This window comes from Pongo pygmaeus, chromosome 10, assembly GCF_028885625.2.
Source record: "Pongo pygmaeus isolate AG05252 chromosome 10, NHGRI_mPonPyg2-v2.0_pri, whole genome shotgun sequence".
NCBI classification, from domain to species: Eukaryota; Metazoa; Chordata; class Mammalia; order Primates; family Hominidae; genus Pongo; species Pongo pygmaeus.
Window position 1 is genome coordinate 95,335,924 of NC_072383.2, and position 19,527 is coordinate 95,355,450.

At 34.6% G+C, this 19,527-nt stretch overlaps 1 protein-coding gene across 4 annotated transcripts in view; it reads left to right on the forward strand.

The window, feature by feature from the left end:
* NEDD1 (NEDD1 gamma-tubulin ring complex targeting factor) overlaps nt 1-19,527 on the forward strand; it is a 46,010-nt gene that overhangs the window by 10,562 nt on the left and 15,921 nt on the right. For all 4 annotated transcript variants that reach the window (XM_054445389.2, XM_054445390.2, XM_063646601.1 and 1 more), the window contains 4 exons: nt 1,777-1,917; nt 16,857-17,086; nt 18,481-18,682; nt 19,058-19,253. In XM_054445389.2, coding sequence (XP_054301364.1) covers nt 1,777-1,917; nt 16,857-17,086; nt 18,481-18,682; nt 19,058-19,253 — 769 coding nt within the window. The remainder of the gene's footprint in view (nt 1-1,776; nt 1,918-16,856; nt 17,087-18,480; nt 18,683-19,057; nt 19,254-19,527) is intronic.

Below are 19,527 nucleotides of genomic sequence, written 5' to 3' on the forward strand. Positions count from 1 at the left end.
CTAATTTACTATTTACAATTAATGTTTCTTTAATAATTAGCTTTTTGTAGTTTCAGAAAATAAAAATATTCAGCACAAGAAAGTCTATGGTTTTTTTTTGGAATTCTACTTTTCATTATATTGTCTTTTTAATATTTAGAAGTTGATCTTGAAATTAATTTTTGTCTTAAAAAAGTTTTAATACGAAAAATATAAACATATTTATATCTACATGCATACACAGAAGAAGAACTTTCTTTAACCCATCACCCATATAAGCTTCACTTACCCCATCTCTGCATGGCAAAATTTGATGGTTTTTTCCATTTTCAGCTTTCCCAATTACTCTGGATGGTTCCTGTCTTTTCGGTGTGAAATTCATAATGTTTAGCTCCCTCATTCATTCTGTTAATGAATATTTTGACTACTTATGATAGTGGGAAATCTAATGTTTTACCTTTGGATCTCTACAGTCCTCTCCCTGGTGATTAACACAATTTCTGGCACTTAGTAAATGTTTGCTGAATGACTTATTCTCCACAGTTGAAATTAGGAAGACACTTACCTCTTTATAAAGTCATAGAAATTACATTGGACTCCATGTTCTTAATTTCCCAAATGAGAACGATACCCAAAATGTCTGCTCTTCCTTTTTTCTTTTCATCAAACATTTTTTCCTCAAGATAGCAAGTGTTCCATGGTTTTGGGAAAGGAATAATAGGTAAAGAAATCTCTGAAAATACTTGAAGGACCACTTGAAAAAGTTGTAATATAAGTGGAAAATCATAGCTATTATTCTTGCTATTACATAAATAATTACTAGATACAGGGCTTAGTTTGTTGGTATTATTGAGATATGGCATCTTCCTGTTAAAAACTCTTCTTCCAATTTTGGTCACTTTTCTCTGCTCCTGCTAGACATCTCTAATTTGATGTTGGAAAACATAGTCCTTGTGAACTCAGTTTGTTTAAAACCTGAAAGTTTTACTTCCTCAAAGTGTATTTCTAATTGGATTTGAGAGGCAGCCTGGTATAGTGGAAGGAAGAGAGGCTTTGGAGTTTGACATGGAATTGAATCCTGGCCCTGTCACTTAGCAATTACGTGAGCTTGCGCAGGTTTCTTAACCTCTCAGTGTCTCATGTACTTCGTTTATAAAATGGGCAAAATGACCTTGCCCCTCAGGCTTTTCTAAGCATTAAATAATATATAAAGCTCCCAGCACTAGTAGGTTCTCAGCAAATGGAAGCAGCTTCTGTTATCTCACAGATGCCTTGCTCATTTGTTTTTCCCACTCCTCCGTTTTGCAATGTCTGGTTTCTTTCCCCTTCCCATGATTTTTCTCTTTTCTCTAAGGTTGAACTCCAGCTTTATGTCTTCCATAAAGCTTCCTCTGCCAACTTCATTCACAGTAGCTCTTTCTCTTTCCTCTGACACTTTGCCTCCATCATTCATTTAGCATATTCTCTGCCATTTTCATGTTAAAGCAGAAACTCAAAATAGTTAACTTGCAATACCTGTTATTTGTCAGAGGAAGTGAATTCTTTAAGGAAGACATAATGCCGTGTAGAAAATTACCTGTCCATAATCTCTGTCTCTCTCTCTCTCTCTCTCTCTCTCTCTCGTAAAGTGCCTGGACCATTTTTATCATTATTGAAAATAATTCTCTGTATATTTGAGGAAAATGTTAAAGCAAATATTAGATTGATAAATACATAATGTATGGTATTTACAGAAACATGAAAATGGGCTGATCGAGGATTATGGGGCAGTGTACTTACTTCATTTCTCTCTTTCAGGATCATAAAGATCAAGTAACTTGTGTAACATACAATTGGAATGATTGCTACATTGCTTCTGGATCTCTTAGTGGTGAAATTATTTTACACAGTGTAACCACTAATTTGTCTAGTACTCCTTTTGGCCATGGTAGTAACCAGGTACAGTATGAGTTTATTCAGAGTAAAATTGGTAAGATAGATTTTGAATTGTATCTTACATAAGACTGTGAATTTAAGTTTTTGAAATGCTTGATTGAAAAACTTTAGCTATTTTTAAATGGTAGTGTTTTAAAATATTCAGATAGCAAGCTAATTCATACTAGATTATGGTGCGTATATAAATTTGATTATATAATCAAATAGTCACATCCTTCTAGACTATAACTATATACAGCATAATAAAATACAAATAGTTGTTAATAGGTTAAATGTAAAAAATGGATATTAATCTTTCTACAGCATTACTATTATGGAAATGTGTAACATAGCTCAGACTTTGTCAGCTGCAAGACAGATACACTCATAAATACTGTTTTGGGGACATGGAATGATTGAGTGTGTTTAGGCAGAGAGTAATCTAAGTTTTGTATTTTTGTTTTTGTAGGTATATGATAAAGTATCGAAGCTTATATATTTCAGGTTAATATAAGTGTTTTGGGAAACTTTTTAAAAGGAAAATAAGTCAATTTTTTTCCTCTATAAAAAATGTTCAAAAGAATAAATTCAGTTTTTCAAGGAACCTAACTCTTGGTTAACTTTCCATAAAATTCGCCATAGAAATTTCCCATGAGGTGCAAGTTCTTTCAGTTTTTACTTAATTGTAATCTCTTTGGCCATAACTATTATAAAATATGGGAGATCTTCACTTTTGGGAAGTAGTTTTTTAAATTATTACTTGAATAGTATTTAGTGCTTAAAAAATTTAGTGGATATGAAAAGCATACAGGAAAAAGTCTTTTTTAAGTTTCATATATATTGGGGAATAATACAGATATATAAATGGTATTATGAGTAAGTGATATAAAACAGTCTTATGGTGATTCAGAACAGCTGAGAGAAGACTATCTGGGAATAAAATAGGGAAAATTGAAAGGGTTGGAGAGTTTCAGCTACGTCTAAGGCTTATTGATTTTGTTTTTACTATGACAATATAAACTGGCCTCTTTGCCAATTATTTGTTTCTAACTTGTATTAGGATTACTCTTTTTTTGCTTGTTTGTTTGTTTTTTTTGAGAAGGAGTCTCGCTCGCTGCCCAGGCTGGAGTACAGTGGCGCAATCTCAGCTCACTGCAACCACTGTCTCCCAGGTTCAAGTGATTCTCTTGTCTCAGTCTCCCAAGTAACGGGGATTACAGGCACCCATCATCATGCCCAGCTAATTTTTGTATTTTAGTAGAGATGGGGTTTCACCATGTTGGCCAGGCTGGTCTTGGACTCCTGACCTCAGGTGATCCACCTCCCTCGGCCTCCCAAAGTGTTAGGATTACAGGTATGAGCCACTGCACCCGGCCAGGGTTAGTCTTTTTTACGTGTCCACATTATTGGTGGAACCATGGCCTGTTTCTTTGTCCTCAGTCTATTTTCTAGTTTCTTGCCTTACATGGAGAAGATGTATAATAAATATTTGAATGTATGAATATTTTTAGAGATGACAAAGATTTTGTTAGGCAAATATAAAGCTTTAGAAGAGGGATTTTTTTTTTCTTTCTTAGAGACAGAGTCTTACTCTATTGCCCATGCTGGAGTGCAGGGGAATGATCATGGCTCACTGCAGCCCCAACTTCTGGGCTCAAGCAGGAGCTTGGCTAATTTTTTTTTTTTTTAAATATGAGAGACAGGGTCTCAGTATGTTGTCCAGGCAGGTCTTTAACTCCTGGCCTCAAGTGATCCTCCTGCCTCAGTCTCCCAAAGTGCTGGGATTACAGGCATGAGCCGCCACACCCAGCTGGGAAAGGGATGTTTTATATGGAGGAAATCACATTAACAAAAATAAGGAGAAAGAAAATTGCATGGGCTTTATATAGGACCAATGTGAGAAAAGATTGGAAAAGGGTAAATATGAATATAGTGTTGATATAAGACTGAATGTCACACAAAAGACTTGTTTTGGAAGGTATTTAGGGAAATTAATCAGAGTTTTTAATTAGTTGAATGTCAGAATCATAGAATCCTTGAACATTAAAAATAGCCTTTAGAGGTAATCTCGCTTTCTGCATTTTATGGATGAAGATAAATGATTTGCCAAAGGGATGCTCTTTAGAATGTGCTAATATTGTCATAAAAGCAGGAACTTATATTTTGTTTTGGTGATTTCTTTTTTATTTGTATTTTGATAAAGGAGAGACATAAAGTCTAAGGCCATAAACTTTGGAACTATTGTGAAAAAAATCATTAATGTTCAAATATCTTTTTTAAGGACATAGAGTAACTTTCTTTTTTTGTGTGTGTTAGAAGCATGACAAATTTATAAATTTTGGACTGACTTTTCAATACCATAAAAATTAGACCAGATACTACTATGTATATTCTTGTACTTCAATTTTTATGTTTATTGTATCTTGCTAGAGAGTTTTCTTATTAAAATCAGACATGAAGGAATATTCCTGAAAACATTAGGTTTGACTATACCTTTTGGCCTAATTTTGTGTAAAAGATTTAAATTTTTTAAAACAATTGAGGTGTGACTTATAATAAAGTGCAGTGCGTATATCTTAAGTGTACAGCTTGTTGAATTTTTATGTATACGTAAGTACATTTGTGTAACTACTAACAAAATCAAGATATAGAACATTGCCAGCACACCAGAGGACTTGATTTTGCCTTTTCCAGTCACTACCTCATATTTTATGAAAGGAATCATATGTGGGCCAGACGCAGTGGCTACCTGTAATCTCAGCACTTTGGGAGGCTGAGGCAGGCAGATTGCTTGAGCCCAGGAGTTCAAGACCACCTTGGGCCATGTGGCAAAACTTCATCTCTATTAAAAATATTAAGAAATTCACCAGGCATGGTGGTGCATGCCAGTAGTCCCAGCTGCTTGGGAGGCTGAGGTAGGATGATCACTTGAGCCTGGGAGGTTGAGGCTGCAGTGAGTTCTGATTGTGCCACTGCACTCCAGACTGAGTGACAGAGTGAGACCCTGTCTCAAAAGAAAAAAAAAAACAAGGAATCATATGTGTCTGGTTTCTTTTAGCCATCATTACATTTGCTTTGTTGCATGGAATAGTAGTTCATACTGTATTAATACTGTGTAGTGTTTCCTTATATGAATGGGCCACCATTTATCCATTCTATTGTTGATGAGCAGTGAATTGTCTTGTTTTAGCTGTTACAAGGTAGCTACCGTGAATATTTTTGTACAAGTCTTTTTTTAAGATATATGTTTTTATTTCTTTTGAGTAAATACTTAGGAGTGGAATTGCAGGATTGTAGCATAGGCATACAGTTTTACTTTATGAAAAATTGCCAAAACATTTTCTAAAGTGAAATCCAGCTGGCTGTGAGATCAGTTGCTCCACATTTTTGCTAATACTTGGCATTATCTGTCTTATTTTTGCCACTTTGATGGTTATGTAGTGCTGTCTCATGGTGGTTTTAATTTGCATTTGTCCATGTTGAATGATGTTAAGTGTATTTTTATATGCCTTTTGTGAAGTGACTGTTCAAGTCTGTTGCCCATTTTTATGTTGGGTTATTTGTGTTTTTAAAATTTATTTATAATTTCTTATGTATTGCAGGTAGATTCATTTTGGGGATATGCATGTTGCAAATATCTTCCTCCAGCCACGGCTTGCTGTTTTACTCCTTAGTACCTGTTTGTGTGTGTGTGTGTGTGTGTGTGTGTGTTTGTGTGTGTTTTAGTGAACAGAAGTTCTTAAATTTAATGAAGTTAAGTCTCATATATCAGTCTTTTCTTTTATGTTTGTTGCTTTTTGTGTTCTCTTGAAGAATCTTGCCTGCCCCAAGATTTTGAAGATACTATTCTGTGTTTTCTTTTAGAAGCTTTGTTGTTTTATCTTTCTTATTTATGTTTGTTATGATCCATTTCAAGTTAATTTTTATGTATTGTGTGAGAGAGGGTCCTACATTACATATAGATATCTAATTGTACCAATGTTAATTAATTACAAAGACCAACCTGTCCCCACTGAATTACATTAATGCCTTCTTGCAAAACTGGTAACTGTATATGTTAGTTAGTAGTCATTCTATTTTGTTCCATTGGTCTAGTTTGACTATTACTAGTTTTGCTTATTGTAGCTTTATGGTAAATCATGATATTTTTAACTTCACTTTGACTACTATGGGCCTTTTGCATTTCTAGCTGAATTTTAGAATCAGCTTGCCCATTTCTAACAAAAAATCTGCTTCATTTTGATTAAGATTATATTGGATCTATGGACCAATTTAGGAACAACTACTATCTTAACAATATTGATTCTTCCGTGAACATGGTATAACTATCTATTTATCTAAGGCTTTAATTTTTCTTAGCAGTGCTTTGCTTTTACTGTAGAAGGCTTGCATATCTTTTAGTAGATTCATTACCATGCATTTGATTTTTTGATGATACATTTTTAATTGCATTTTTTGTTAAATTTTATTTTCCAATTCTTTGTGGCTTGTAGAGAGAAACACAGTTGATATTTGTCTTTTGTCATTTTATCCAAAAATTCTGCTAAATTCACTTAATAGTTTGGACAGTCTTGATTCTTTTGAAAGAATTTGTAGGTTTTTTTTTTTGCATTTACAGTTTATACACTATCATGGCTGTCATCTGTGAATAATAAGTTTTTATTTCTTATTTCCTAATCTTTATATATGTTATTACTTTTTCTTTATTGCGTTGACTAGGCTCTCCAATCCAGTGTTGAATAGAAGTGATGATAGTGGGCATCTTTATTTTGTCCCCCAATTCTGGAAGAAGCATTCACAGTTTACTACCAAGCATGATAGTAATTGTAAGGTTTGTTTTGTAGATATCTTTTATCTTATTAGGGTGCTGTATATTGTGGGCAAATTTTACTATTTATGTTGGAAGTTTTACATCATTTAGCTCCTATAATTCATATTTATTCATCCTAAATGAAAGTAGCAATAAGCAATAAGTATACAGTTAACCAAACAGAATGTTGAGTGCTGTGAAAGCAATAAACTGCAGAGTTCCAAGGGAACCTAAAGGAGAGACACCTAAGCCATTTGGGAAGAATGGAAAAGCATTTTAAAGGAAATGATGTCTCAGTGGCAGCCTGAGGAAAAGTCCAAGTTATTCAGACCTGGGTTTTTGGGGAGGGACCAGAGAATGTGGTGAGAGGATTTGGAGAGCATTGTAAGCAGAGGTTATCACAGCATAGAATGCTTACCACCATTTATTGTGTTTCAGCACTGTGATCATTGCATTGAATTACATTGTCTTGTTTAATCTTTGCTACTAACTTGTGAGGTATATGTTCTCATTTTACAAATGAGAAAACAGATTCCAGGACTTTCAGATCATACAACTCTTAATTGACTATTTTACATATCAGCTCTTCAGAAGTGGTAGCATTTTCTTTTGTATATCTAGCTCAGGAGCAGCTGAATATATAAGGGTTTGAGGATGAAAAGCTTCTGGAAAGTTTACACTATTTTCTTGTCTCTTTGTGCAGGAGTCCAACATGTACCTATACCTCTTCCTCACACCAGTATCTTTTAAAATTCTATGTGATAGGTTGCTGTATCGTTAATTTTGAAAGGATTTTCATTGATAACTTTGCACAGGGAACTGAATTAAATATATCTTTTAGTTTAGGAAAACAGTAATGCTCAAAGCTTATCTCTTATCTAAGGTCAGATAAACTAGAACTTGAGATCTTCATGGGCCTGCTGCCTCCTGCTTGGGCATTCTGCATCTCTGTAGGATCTTCTGATGTAGCTTTACGTGGTAAGTCCCACATTTATTTGGAGAGCACTAGGAGTAAAGCATCTTAGCTAGCTGAGTGAACTTGAACAAGTTACTTAACTCTCAAGCCACCTTTTCCTTATCTTTCAAGTGAGAATAATATACTTTCAATGGGATTTTTTTTTTTTTTTGATGGCTAAATGAGATGGCGAGTGTGTTTATCATGTTGCCTACCATTTGGTAAGAGGTCAGTGGATGTTAGCTGTTACTGTGAGCTTTTAATGAATACCAATCCATTAAAATACCTTTTGTGATTTACTTCTCTAAAATGGTTTGAACATCTTTAGGTTTAATGTGTTCCCTCCAAACCCAGTTGCAACTTGACCCCAGTGATCATATTTTGTGTTTTAGACTGATTTAAAAATGAGAGCATGGTGAAAAATTTGACTAGAGTCTGTTGGTTTTTTTCCCCTTTCCCTGGAACAAATGGTTATATTTGTTTTGTGTACCATTTTATTTCATTTTTCTTCAATAAGTTATACCATTAAAACAGAATACATGGGCTAGGAAATGCAAGTTGGCTTCTGCTGGTAAGGATGCAGTCCCAGTTTTCTTAGTGAGGAAAGACAATTTTCATGATTTTACATACTTATGTTTTCCTTTTATGGGCAGCATAATTTAAACCTTTGGAATGTTTTTTTTTTTTTTTTCAAATTAGTTTTTTTTTCCTGCAAGCAGTACTGCCTGTTTTATCTGATTGTGGCCCAAAGCATCGAATTGCTACTTAATGAATGTTTATTCATTAAAAAAACTTTTATTAAGATTTCTCAAAATTCAGTTCAGTTTAAAAATATTGTGGCCAGGCACAGTGGTTCACACCTAGAATCCCAGCACTTTGGGAGGCCAAGGCAGGCAGATCGCTTGAGCCCAGGAGACCAGTCTGGGCAACATGGTGAAACGCCATCTCTACAAAAAATACAAAAATTAGCCAGGCGTGGTGGTGCGCACCTATAGTCCTAGCTACTGAGGAGGCTGAGGTGAGAGGAGGGATTGAGCCTGGGAGGTTGAGGCTGCAGTGAGCCATGACTGTGCCGCTGCACTCCAGCCTGGGTGACAGAGCGAAAAAAAAAAAAAATTGTGTGTGTGTGTATAATATATATCATGTTCATTTAAACAACGTTCATAAAAATTTCAAATCTGTCAAAACAGATTTGAGTTACAGACTGAATAATTAATTAACAGACTGAATAATTGAATTCAATTACTTAAGCCCAATTTCTGTGATCAATTTTACTTATTGAGAAAAATGGTAAATAGGGCACATCTATGATTAAATTATAAATTTTTCTATTTTTGCTTCTATGAACAGTCATGAATTTCAAATCTTTAAAAATGATCAAATTAGTGTCTTAGTGAAAGTCATAGGAATGTGGAATCTCACAGAATCTGCATCATACTGAATTTTATATATTGAAATAAGATTTCCTGAGTATATTTAGAATCCAACTTCGAAATATCTGAGCTGAATTAAAGTTATTAGCTTTATGTGGATCACAGTGTCTTTCTACAGGGGAAAAGAGCCTTGCTGCTTCTGCAGAACTCCTGGGCTGACAGACTACTTAGGTTATAATTGCATGTCACTCTTTGGCAAGTTTAGCATCTTAGGCTCACAAATAGGTTAACTTGTGTTACCTTTCTCAAGCTGCAGCCTTTTCCAAAGCAATTACAAATGTCAATCTATTACATTGATTCCTTAGATTAAAAAATGATCTTTAAATGTAGATTTTCTGTGACATTTCAGTATATGTTATTCAGTATATGTTAAATCCATTTGCTTTTCCTAAATGAAATGTTTTATGTATAGATTTTGTAAGCATTAATAGTCTGCTTGAGTATGGAGATCTGGTAAATGTAAATATTAATTATATTTTTAGAAATAATAGTTTTCTCAAGAATGAATCTATTCTAAATTGGTTTATTTCATTGACTGGTTATATTTATACCAGAATTGCAGCACTCAAAAACTTTGACTACAAAGACTTTTTATCTAGAAGTGGTCTTTTTTATGTTATATAGGAGCATTGGTATAAAATGTTTATATGATAACATTTCTTTGATTCTCTATATATTTCTGTAGTATTTGTATACACTTGACTAGCCTATATAATATGTTCTTGAGCAATTTTATAATTGACATGTAGGCATAAAATAAATGGATAATCTGTATATTTCTTCTTAAAGACTTTTCTCCTTCTATTTTTATCTTCTAAATTTTCTTCAGTGGAAAGCTATTTGAAAGATGTTTTCTAACAGTGTTTCTATGTGTAGCTCTGTCTTCTATCCATATAGTTATACTCATTCTGTTTGTCCAATCATGTTTTCTGCCTGTTCTCATTAGTGATCTACCCTGGGTATCCTCATATTATTAGTCTTCATAACCATAATTTTTAATGACTGCATGTATTTCATTATTCATTGCCATCATTTACCTAAACAATCCTCTATTGTTTCATTTTCCAAATTTTTATAATAAAAATGAGCACATGTTAATATTGTTTTCATAAGTATGTGTCTTCTGATTTTTGATTCTTTTCTTTGAGAGTACAAGTTCTCTTTCAACGTAATTTAGTAGCAGGCTTACATTTTCTTTAAGGAGCTTAAGTGTTACTCTATTATCTTTGGTCTCAAACGTGTGATGTGATTTCATAGCTTTTGAAACCCTTTTAAGTCACTAGTTTTTTATTCCTAGGTTATTCAAAGGATTTTTTTTTCTTTAAAGCCAAGTAATTTTTCTAGAATATATCTTGATGTTGGTCATTATGTATTGCTATTGTTAGGTACATACTGTGTTTCTTTTTTTTTTTTTTTTTTTTTTTTTGAGGCAGAGTTTCGCTCTGTCGCCCAGGCTGGAGTGCAGTGGCACTGTCTCGGCTCACTGCAAGCTCCGCCACCTGGGTTCACACCATTCTCCTGCCTCAGCCTCCCGAGTAGCTGCGACTACAGGCGCCTGCTACCACGCCTGGCTAATTTTTTGTAGTTTTTTTAGTAGAGATGGGGGTTTCACCACGTTGGCCAGGATGGTCTCAATCTCCTGACCTCGTGATCTGCCCGCCTCGGCCTCCCAAAGTGCTGGGATTACAGGCCTGAGCCACCACCCTGGGCCCATAGTGTGTTTCTTAATATGTAGTTTCAAGTCTTTTTTTATTTTCGGAAATTTTTCTTAAATTATAATTTTTAGTATTCTTTTTCTCTCTTTGGATTTTTTGTTGTTGCATTTTCTTTGCTTATCTTCAGTGGTTTATCATTTTTTCTCAAGTGTTTTTAAACTTTTTTCTTATTTCTTTTTGATTTTTAAAAATGTCTTCCTTTTTAACCTGTCTTTAAGGTATTGTCTGTTGTGTTTATTCATTTTTGAATTCCTTCTAAATTAGCTTTCATTTTTGAAGAGATTTAAAAAATTTCTAATTCTTTCCCAAGTTCTGACATCTCTTTTCTGAGTTTTAAATTTGTGTTTTTTTCTTAATGTCTTGTATTTTTTTTTCTTTCTGATCATCTGTTGAGAACGTTTTTCTCCTTGTTCTTTTTGTTTTCATAAGTTTGTGTGGGATATATCTGTGAAATTAGTTTTAGTTTCCCTGAACTTCTAGACAAAAGGAGGTCAAAGTGGCTTTTCTAACTTCACAGAGCTCCCTATTGTTTTCATATATATAATACACACACACACACACACACACACACACACACATACATATATGTGTATATATATATATATATATATTCTTTTTAATGGCTGCTTGCTTTCTGGGGTTCCCTGACTCTGCTCTACTTTTCCACCTGTCTGTGAACCTTTGTTGCCTTCAGCTCTGTTGCCTCCATCCTGTTCAGGTTTGCTTCCACTTCTAGCAGATCTCCTCAGTGTGGGGCTGTGACCTGAGAGGGTCACACTTTGGCTGGTCAGTTTTGGAATTCTCTGGCTAAACTGCTCTTGTCCTGACCTTCCTGCAAACCCGTAGCACAGACCTGTTAATGAAGTGGATATTCTGGGTTTTGACTGAGGTTGTAAAATTGGCCACCATGCTTTTCTGTGAATACCTTTTGGCTGTTATGGGCTGCTTCTGTTCTCAGATCTGTCACAGATTCCTTGTTATTTCCTTCTACTTCCTTCTGCACAGACACCAGTACCATGAAGGACTTACGGCTGTTAATTGACCTCTCAGCGTGTGTTTGGGGGTTCATGGGGATACCTCATCATCTAGTTTGTTGTAAATGTTGTCCGTGGGATTTTAGTGGTCATCTAGTTTATTATCTGTTGTAAAACACACACACACACACACACACACACACACACACACACACACACACACACACACACACACACACACACACACACACACACACACACACACACACACACACACACACACACACACACACACACACACACTCTCTCTCTCTCTCTCTCTCTCTCTCTCTCACACGCTGTGTTGGGGATCTCTAAGACCAGATTTGGTCATTCTCTAGGAGAACTCACAGGATTCTGTATATAGTCATACTCATGGCTATGATTTATTTTATAGTGAAAGAATACAAAGCAAAACCAGCAAAGAGAAAAGTGCATGGGGTGAAGGCCCTAGGAAACCAGATGTTAACTTCCAAGGGTCTTCTCCTAGAGTGGATGGGCTTAACCCCTTCCAGGATCAAATTGTGACAACATATATGAAATGTTGTCTACCAGGGAAGCTAGTTAGAGCCTCAGTGCCTGGGGTTTTTATTGGGGGGCTGGTTATATCTAGGAGTCCACTGCCTAGCACATACCAAAATTCCAGACTCCCAGAAGGAAATTAGGTGTTCAACTGTGGTTCAGCCTTAAACCATATCTATCACAAATAAGTTTAGGCAGAGTGAGTGAGCCACTCTTAGGAGTTAAGGCAGTGGGACCCCTTCCAAAACCCAAGTTTGCAGATGCTAGCCAAGGACCAACCCTGAGTGTGGGACTTTTTAAAGATAGACAGTCTCAAGCCTGCTTTTCTACATACACATACACACACACACATGCACGCATGCACTCACAGTATTGACGGACGTTCAGAAACTCTGCCACCACCATAACCAGTAACTTCTCAGAGACCTCCCATTGAAAGGATTTTAAGCAAAAGACAAATATGTTGAGATTTTTCAGGTTTGAAGATGTTAGTTACTGCAACAGAGTGGAGGATGGATAGTAAGCCACTTGAGAATGGAAATGGGATAACTATGTAGTGGCTTAGGTGACAGATGATTTGTGCTTGATATAAGGCCCTGGGAATCAAGAAGATAGGATGGAGTCAAAGGAACACTATGTATATTTATGGCCATATATATGTGTGTATGTTCATATGTATGTTAGGATGTTTGTATTAATTTCTTACTGCTTTATAGTGCCTAGTAAGAAAATGATGTGAATGTATGTTCTTATCTGTGCAAAGGGAAGGCTTTTCTAAGCATAAATGTAAAGAAGTATAGTTATAAGTCACTGGCAACAAGTTTGATAAATTTAAATGTATAAAAATTTAAAACTTCTGACAAAAAGCAAGACAAAAATTCACAAAATTTAAATGAAATGGGGAAGGTATTTACAATGTATGAGAGCAGTTGCAATGTAAGAGCAGTTGCAAATTAGTATTTTAAAAATCTTCATAGCCTAATAGAAAATAGGCAAAGTAGAATAATGAGCAGTTTGCAAAAGAAGAAAGACAAATAGTCATTTCATATTTTCAACTGAGAACCTTTAAGGCATGAACATCAATGAATTACAATTTTTTTCATAAATTAACAATTTTAGAAAAGGATAGTAATCAGAGTACTTGCAAATCAGAAGTAACCCAAATGTCTAACATGATATTATTTAGGTAAATTAGTATACTCATCCATTCATATCTTAAACAGCTATTAAAATCAAGTAGAAAACATTGACATGGCTGTTTATAATAAAGTATGATTCCAGGTTTTCTGTTGATACTCTACTGAATACACAGAAACATACATACACACAGAAAAATACTTGAAGGATACCCCCTCAAAATGTCAACCAGCTTTTCTCTGGGTGGTGGGATTATGGATGATTTTTCTTCTTTGTGATCAAAAAAATTTTTTTCTATTAAATAAGTATCTTAGTAGAGACTGAAAAACTATAACCTATGGTCTAGCCAACTTATTTTTGTAAAGTTTATTGGAACACAGCCATGCTTTTCATCTATATATTGTCTGTAACTACTTTTAAATAAGTTTTCGAAACCTTCCTCCCACCTGTAGTGAGTGGTATGTTTTTTATATTTAGAAACAATCTCCCTCCTCCACAAACATGCAACTTTCTTATACAATAATGTGGTATAAGAAAAAATAGCATTGCTGCTTATACTGCCGGGATGTTTTTTTCCCCCCATAAGCTTCTTGGTTTACTTCTTTTCTTATAAATAGTTTAGTCTGGAACAAGATAGGGAGTTAATGACTTAAGTGCTGCTGATACTGAAATAAGTTAATATTTATTTTAAATATAATTTGGAGGCCGGGTGCAGTGGCTCACACCTGTAATCCCAGCACTTTGGGAAGCTGAGGCAGGTGGAGTGCTTGAGTCCAGGAGTTTGAGACCAGCCTGGGCAAAATGGCAAAATCCTGTCTCTTAAAAAAAAATAAATAAATAAAATAAATAAATATATATATATATATATATATATATATATACACACACACACACACACATACACACACACACAAGTAAATATATTTATATATATAAATTGTATATATATATATATAATTTAGTAAATCAGTGTTTTGTTTATCCAGGATTCTTAGCTAATATCTTAATGATATTCTAAAGAGAAGATTTAATAGATATAGAAAGTTAAGAAATGAAATTCTGTTAGTATTATCACAGAAATAATTGGAGGCATTTAAAGAATTCAATGTAGTTACTTAAGGGTCTTTTAAAAAATATGTAAAAGATGGTTGAATGGTGGGTACATAAGCAATGATGAACAAGTAAGTTATGAACTTCTGGAAATGGTGGTGGCTACTGTGTACCTGATTCTGTACAGAAATGCTATTTAATCCTCAAAATAATTGTGTCAAGAAAACAAGAGTATTTTCTATTATGTGAATGAGAACCCTGAGTTTTGGAGAGTTTAAATAATTCACCTAAATCATACAGAGGTTTGCTGAGCGTCCACTGAACTTAGATTTATCTGAAGGGAACATTTATCGTTATCTTTAGCTTTTTTTTTTTTTTTTTAAATAGGCTGCCTTGTAGGTCCCAAGAACTTGAAGTAAGATACAGAATTTAGATTTTGTCTTGATCAAGAATACATTTTTAACTGGTTATCAAGTTGTGTTATAGACAGTGGTAAGCTCCTTATTGCTTGATACACGCAAACAGATTCTGGATAACCATGTTTTAAGGATGTTTTAGGAAAATTCCTGCTGTTGCTAAGAGGTTAAACTTTATGAACTTCGAGAATCTACCAGGTCTGTGATTTTTATGGTGTTTTTAAAAATTCTACTTGCGTATTTAGTCTAAATTTAGATCATGTGAAGGACCATAACTATATGAACTCCTAAAGTGCTGTAGAAATCTTTTTAGAAATCATGTTTTGCCTTATATTTTGATATGTTGTGTATGACTCTGTAATCATTAACATAATGCACTAAGTAGCTCTGTGTCTTTTATATAGTCAACATTCATGTAGTTTATTTTTTCTTGAATATAGACCAGAGAAAAGATTTGACTATTCAAGTGAATATACTTTTTCCCCCAAAAAATAAAAATTATATAAACCAACATTTTCTCTTTGTACTTTAGCCATATGAAAATGGACAAATTTAATGGGCTAACATATTAATTGTCTTAACTTAGGTGCCAGGTGACTAATACTCCTTTTTGTTTTTTTTTCTTAGCATTGGTTTCTGTATTTCCTAGACATTTTTTGTTGTTGTTGAGAGCTAATATATATTATTTGAGACATTTTAGAATTAAGTAGAATATAAATTCGTAGGGAAAAATTAGCTTAAATGTAAAGTACTTAATTCTCCACCTAGTAAATGACAACATCAATACAAGCTTGACAGTAACATTTTAGTAAAAAAGAAAAGTAGATAAAATTCAGTTAGTTTTAATCTAAGATCAATTTATTCAAATTAGATCTTTGTTTATTCTGGTCCATGGAAACTAGGAAGAGAGAATATCTCCACTACCTGCAGGGATTTGTGTTTAGAGAAAGGCCAGCATTGCCCTCAGGCTAATGGTTTTCAAACAATGGATATAGTCCATCCCCAGTCTAGAATGTTGCCAGTTTTTCCTTTGTGGTTTAATTTTTTTTTAAATCATGCTTCAAGTGTTGAAATTCAGTGCATCAGATGCTCAGATTCAAACAAATGTATCAAAATATCTAAAATATAGAAAACAAATACAAAATATTGCTTTTTTTTTTCTCCCAGTATTCCCTTATACTTGTTGGTGATTTGACTGTGACTAGGCGTTTTATATATGGTGGCTGTTCTAACCCTGATGAATTAATGTAGATAATCTCAATGTATTATATTTTTCGTCTGAAAGGGGAAGATTGAGGTAGCTATACTCCAAGATAATAAAATGACAAATATTAATAGACTATTGATTGGTATGTTTCAGGTATTGGTATGTCATCTTATGGTCCACTGAATGACACTGTGGTTGTCATGATTGAAATTTGTTACCCTTTCTTTTCTTTTCTTTTTTTTTTTAAGACAGAGTTGGTTTTTTTTGTTTTGTTTTGTTTTGTTTTTAAGACAGTCTCACTCTGTCACCCAGGCTGGAGTACAATGGTGTGATCTTGGCTCACTGCAACCTCTGCCTCCTGGGTTCAAGTGGTTCTCTTGCCTCAGCCTCCCAAGTAGCTGTGATTACAGGCGCCTGCTACCATGCCCAGCTAATTTTTGTATTTTTGATAAAGATGGGGTTTCACTAGGTTGGCCAGGCTGGTCTTGAACTCCTGACCTCAGATGATCCACCTGCCTCGGCCTCCCAAAGTGCTGGGATTACAGGTATGAGCCACCACGTCTGGCTGAAACCTGTCACTCTTACACATCAGAGAAATCCTAAACCCCATGTGAATAGTGTGGTTGGCCATAATTTATATGGCTTATATCAAATGTCCTTATGAATGCTTATAATTACATAAAATTTATTCTTTCATTTGTATAGTCTGTTCGGCACTTGAAGTACTCCTTGTTTAAGAAATCACTACTGGGCAGTGTTTCGGATAATGGAATAGTAACTCTCTGGGATGTAAATAGTCAGAGTCCATACCACAACTTTGACAGTGTACACAAAGCTCCAGCGTCAGGCATCTGTTTTTCTCCTGTCAATGAATTGCTCTTTGTAACCATAGGCTTGGATAAAAGAATCATCCTCTATGACACTTCAAGTAAGAAGTAAGTGTGACATGCTTATTTCTTAATTTAGTAACAAATAGCTATTATTCCATTAACAGGCATATTTGTGATTTGTATAGACCTCTGATTAATGTCCAGGAGTCCTAAAGTTTGTACAGTTGATGAATCTAGTAAGAAAGAATTTTCTTCTCATGCAGAAAAAAATAGATGGGTTGCAGGTAGTATTTAGAGTACTTCTGAAACATGAACATAGAGAGATGACATCTTAATGATTTCACATTTTAATTTTAGCATCTTTTCCACAATATGATAAAATGCATATGTTTTTAACCCAAATGATTAATTTGCTTTAAAACTGATTATCTAGAAGAAGGTTTAGAAACGATTGACATTTTGGGCTGGGTAATTCTTTGTTGTGAGGGGCTGTCCTGGGTATTGTAGGATATTCATCAGCATCCCTGGCCTCTGTTTACTAAATACCAATGGGCTAAATTGTGTCCAGACATTGTCAGATGTTCCCTGGTAGCAACCAGGGACAACCTGGGAGTACCCACTTGAGAAATACTGATTATGTACTGGTGTACATAATCTTCTAAGCGTTTGGGCCCACTGTACCCTCTTCTTGTTAAATTTAGGTATGCTTAGTTAGCTAAAAAAAAACAAAAACAAAAGAATGCAAGAGTGATACAGTTGTATTCAAGATGCTTACCACTGTCTGTAGATCATGTGGAGTATGAGTGTTACTACAAGGGAAGGTCCCACTGTCAGCCTTTATTATGATACTAGAATTTTTACTGTTAGGACTTATTTGCTGTCTTCTTTTAAGGAACAATTTACTGAGAGCCCAGTAAGCCATTCTTCTTTTCTACTAGACACACCAGTAAAGAGCTCAGCTTCAGCAGATCACCATCCGTATTTCTTTATTAGCTTCCTAAGGATCAAGCATGTGAACTGTGTTCCTCTTAGCTTTTTGGCCAAGAGTGTACAACTAAGAACAAAGTAACAGCTGCTCCCCTGTGAAAGGTCATAGTCCTCATGAGGCCTAAGCAGGTCAATAAATGGAAAGTGGATACTTAGGCCCTCCTCAACCTGAGGCCAGAGCCCCTGTTTGTGGCGTAATAGACAGTTCTGCTACATTCACTGTCAGAGTAATAATTAAAGAAATAGGTGCTGCTTCTATAAGATGCGGAATGTACCTATTGGAAGTGAATAGAAAAGTAAGATGGAATGTTTAGCAGTTCTCTACATGCCATTTTATTAGAAATGTCTCTAAGTCAAATTCTGAAATTATGCTTTAAACAAATATTTGGGATATGTGTGCTCTTTGACCAGTTTGAAGTGTTAATAACTGGTTTGGTATATAGTTACTTATATAAGCTAATATACCTGTACACACTAACATATCTACACATACTTTGTTCTCCTTTCCAAAGGCTAGTGAAAACTTTAGTGGCTGACTCTCCTCTAACTGCGGTAGATTTCATGCCTGATGGAGCCACTTTGGCTATTGGATCTTCCCGGGGGAAAATATATCAATATGATTTAAGAATGTTGAAATCACCAGTTAAGACCATCAGTGCTCACAAGACATCTGTGCAGTGTATAGCATTTCAGTACTCCACTGTTCTTACCAAGGTGAGACATTTTCTTTTCAGCATTTTTTATTTTATTAAATAAATCTAACTCAGAATATGGAAATTATATGTGGTCAATTAAACAGTATAGTTTTGTTTCATAATTGCATAATGATTTTACATGTAATATATAATAATTTTAGTACAAAGCCATTTGATATTTAGTTTTAAAACTTTTTTTTCTTCTTATATATCTCTCTTTTTAAAAGTATTTTAAAAGACATTTTGATTTAGAGGGAAACTCAGATCCGCCAGCAAGCTTAAGATTTGCAAGGAAAAAAATATATTTTTTAATCTAACAGGGAATTTATAAAATGTTAATGTATAGTATGAAACATTAGTAACCTGAGCTTTTAAATATTCTATTACATTTCAGTCAAGTTTAAATAAAGGCTGTTCAAATAAGCCCACAACAGTGAACAAACGAAGTGTTAATGTGAATGCTGCTAGTGGAGGAGTTGAGAATTCCGGAATTGTCAGAGAAGCACCCGCCACGTCCATTGCCGCAGTTCTACCACAACCTATGACATCAGCTGTGGGGAAAGGAACAGTTGCTGTTCAAGAAAAAGCAGGTAAATGTTGCATATATACTGTTGGAGGGTTGGTTTGTTTTTTTGTTTGTTTTTTGTTTTTGGCTTGCATATAATTAGCACATTCTTCAAGAACCTAGAACTCAAATTTATTTGAGTACTTACGTAAAATTAGTAGAAGTGAAAATCATTGAAGAAGTGAAAATAGTAACTTTGGCTATTAATTTCAAAAATGTTAAAAGGCCCTTATTGTTTAGCTAAACTTCTCTTGTGAGAAATATTATCTTAAAAATGGAAGGAGGCTAACTCAGAAATT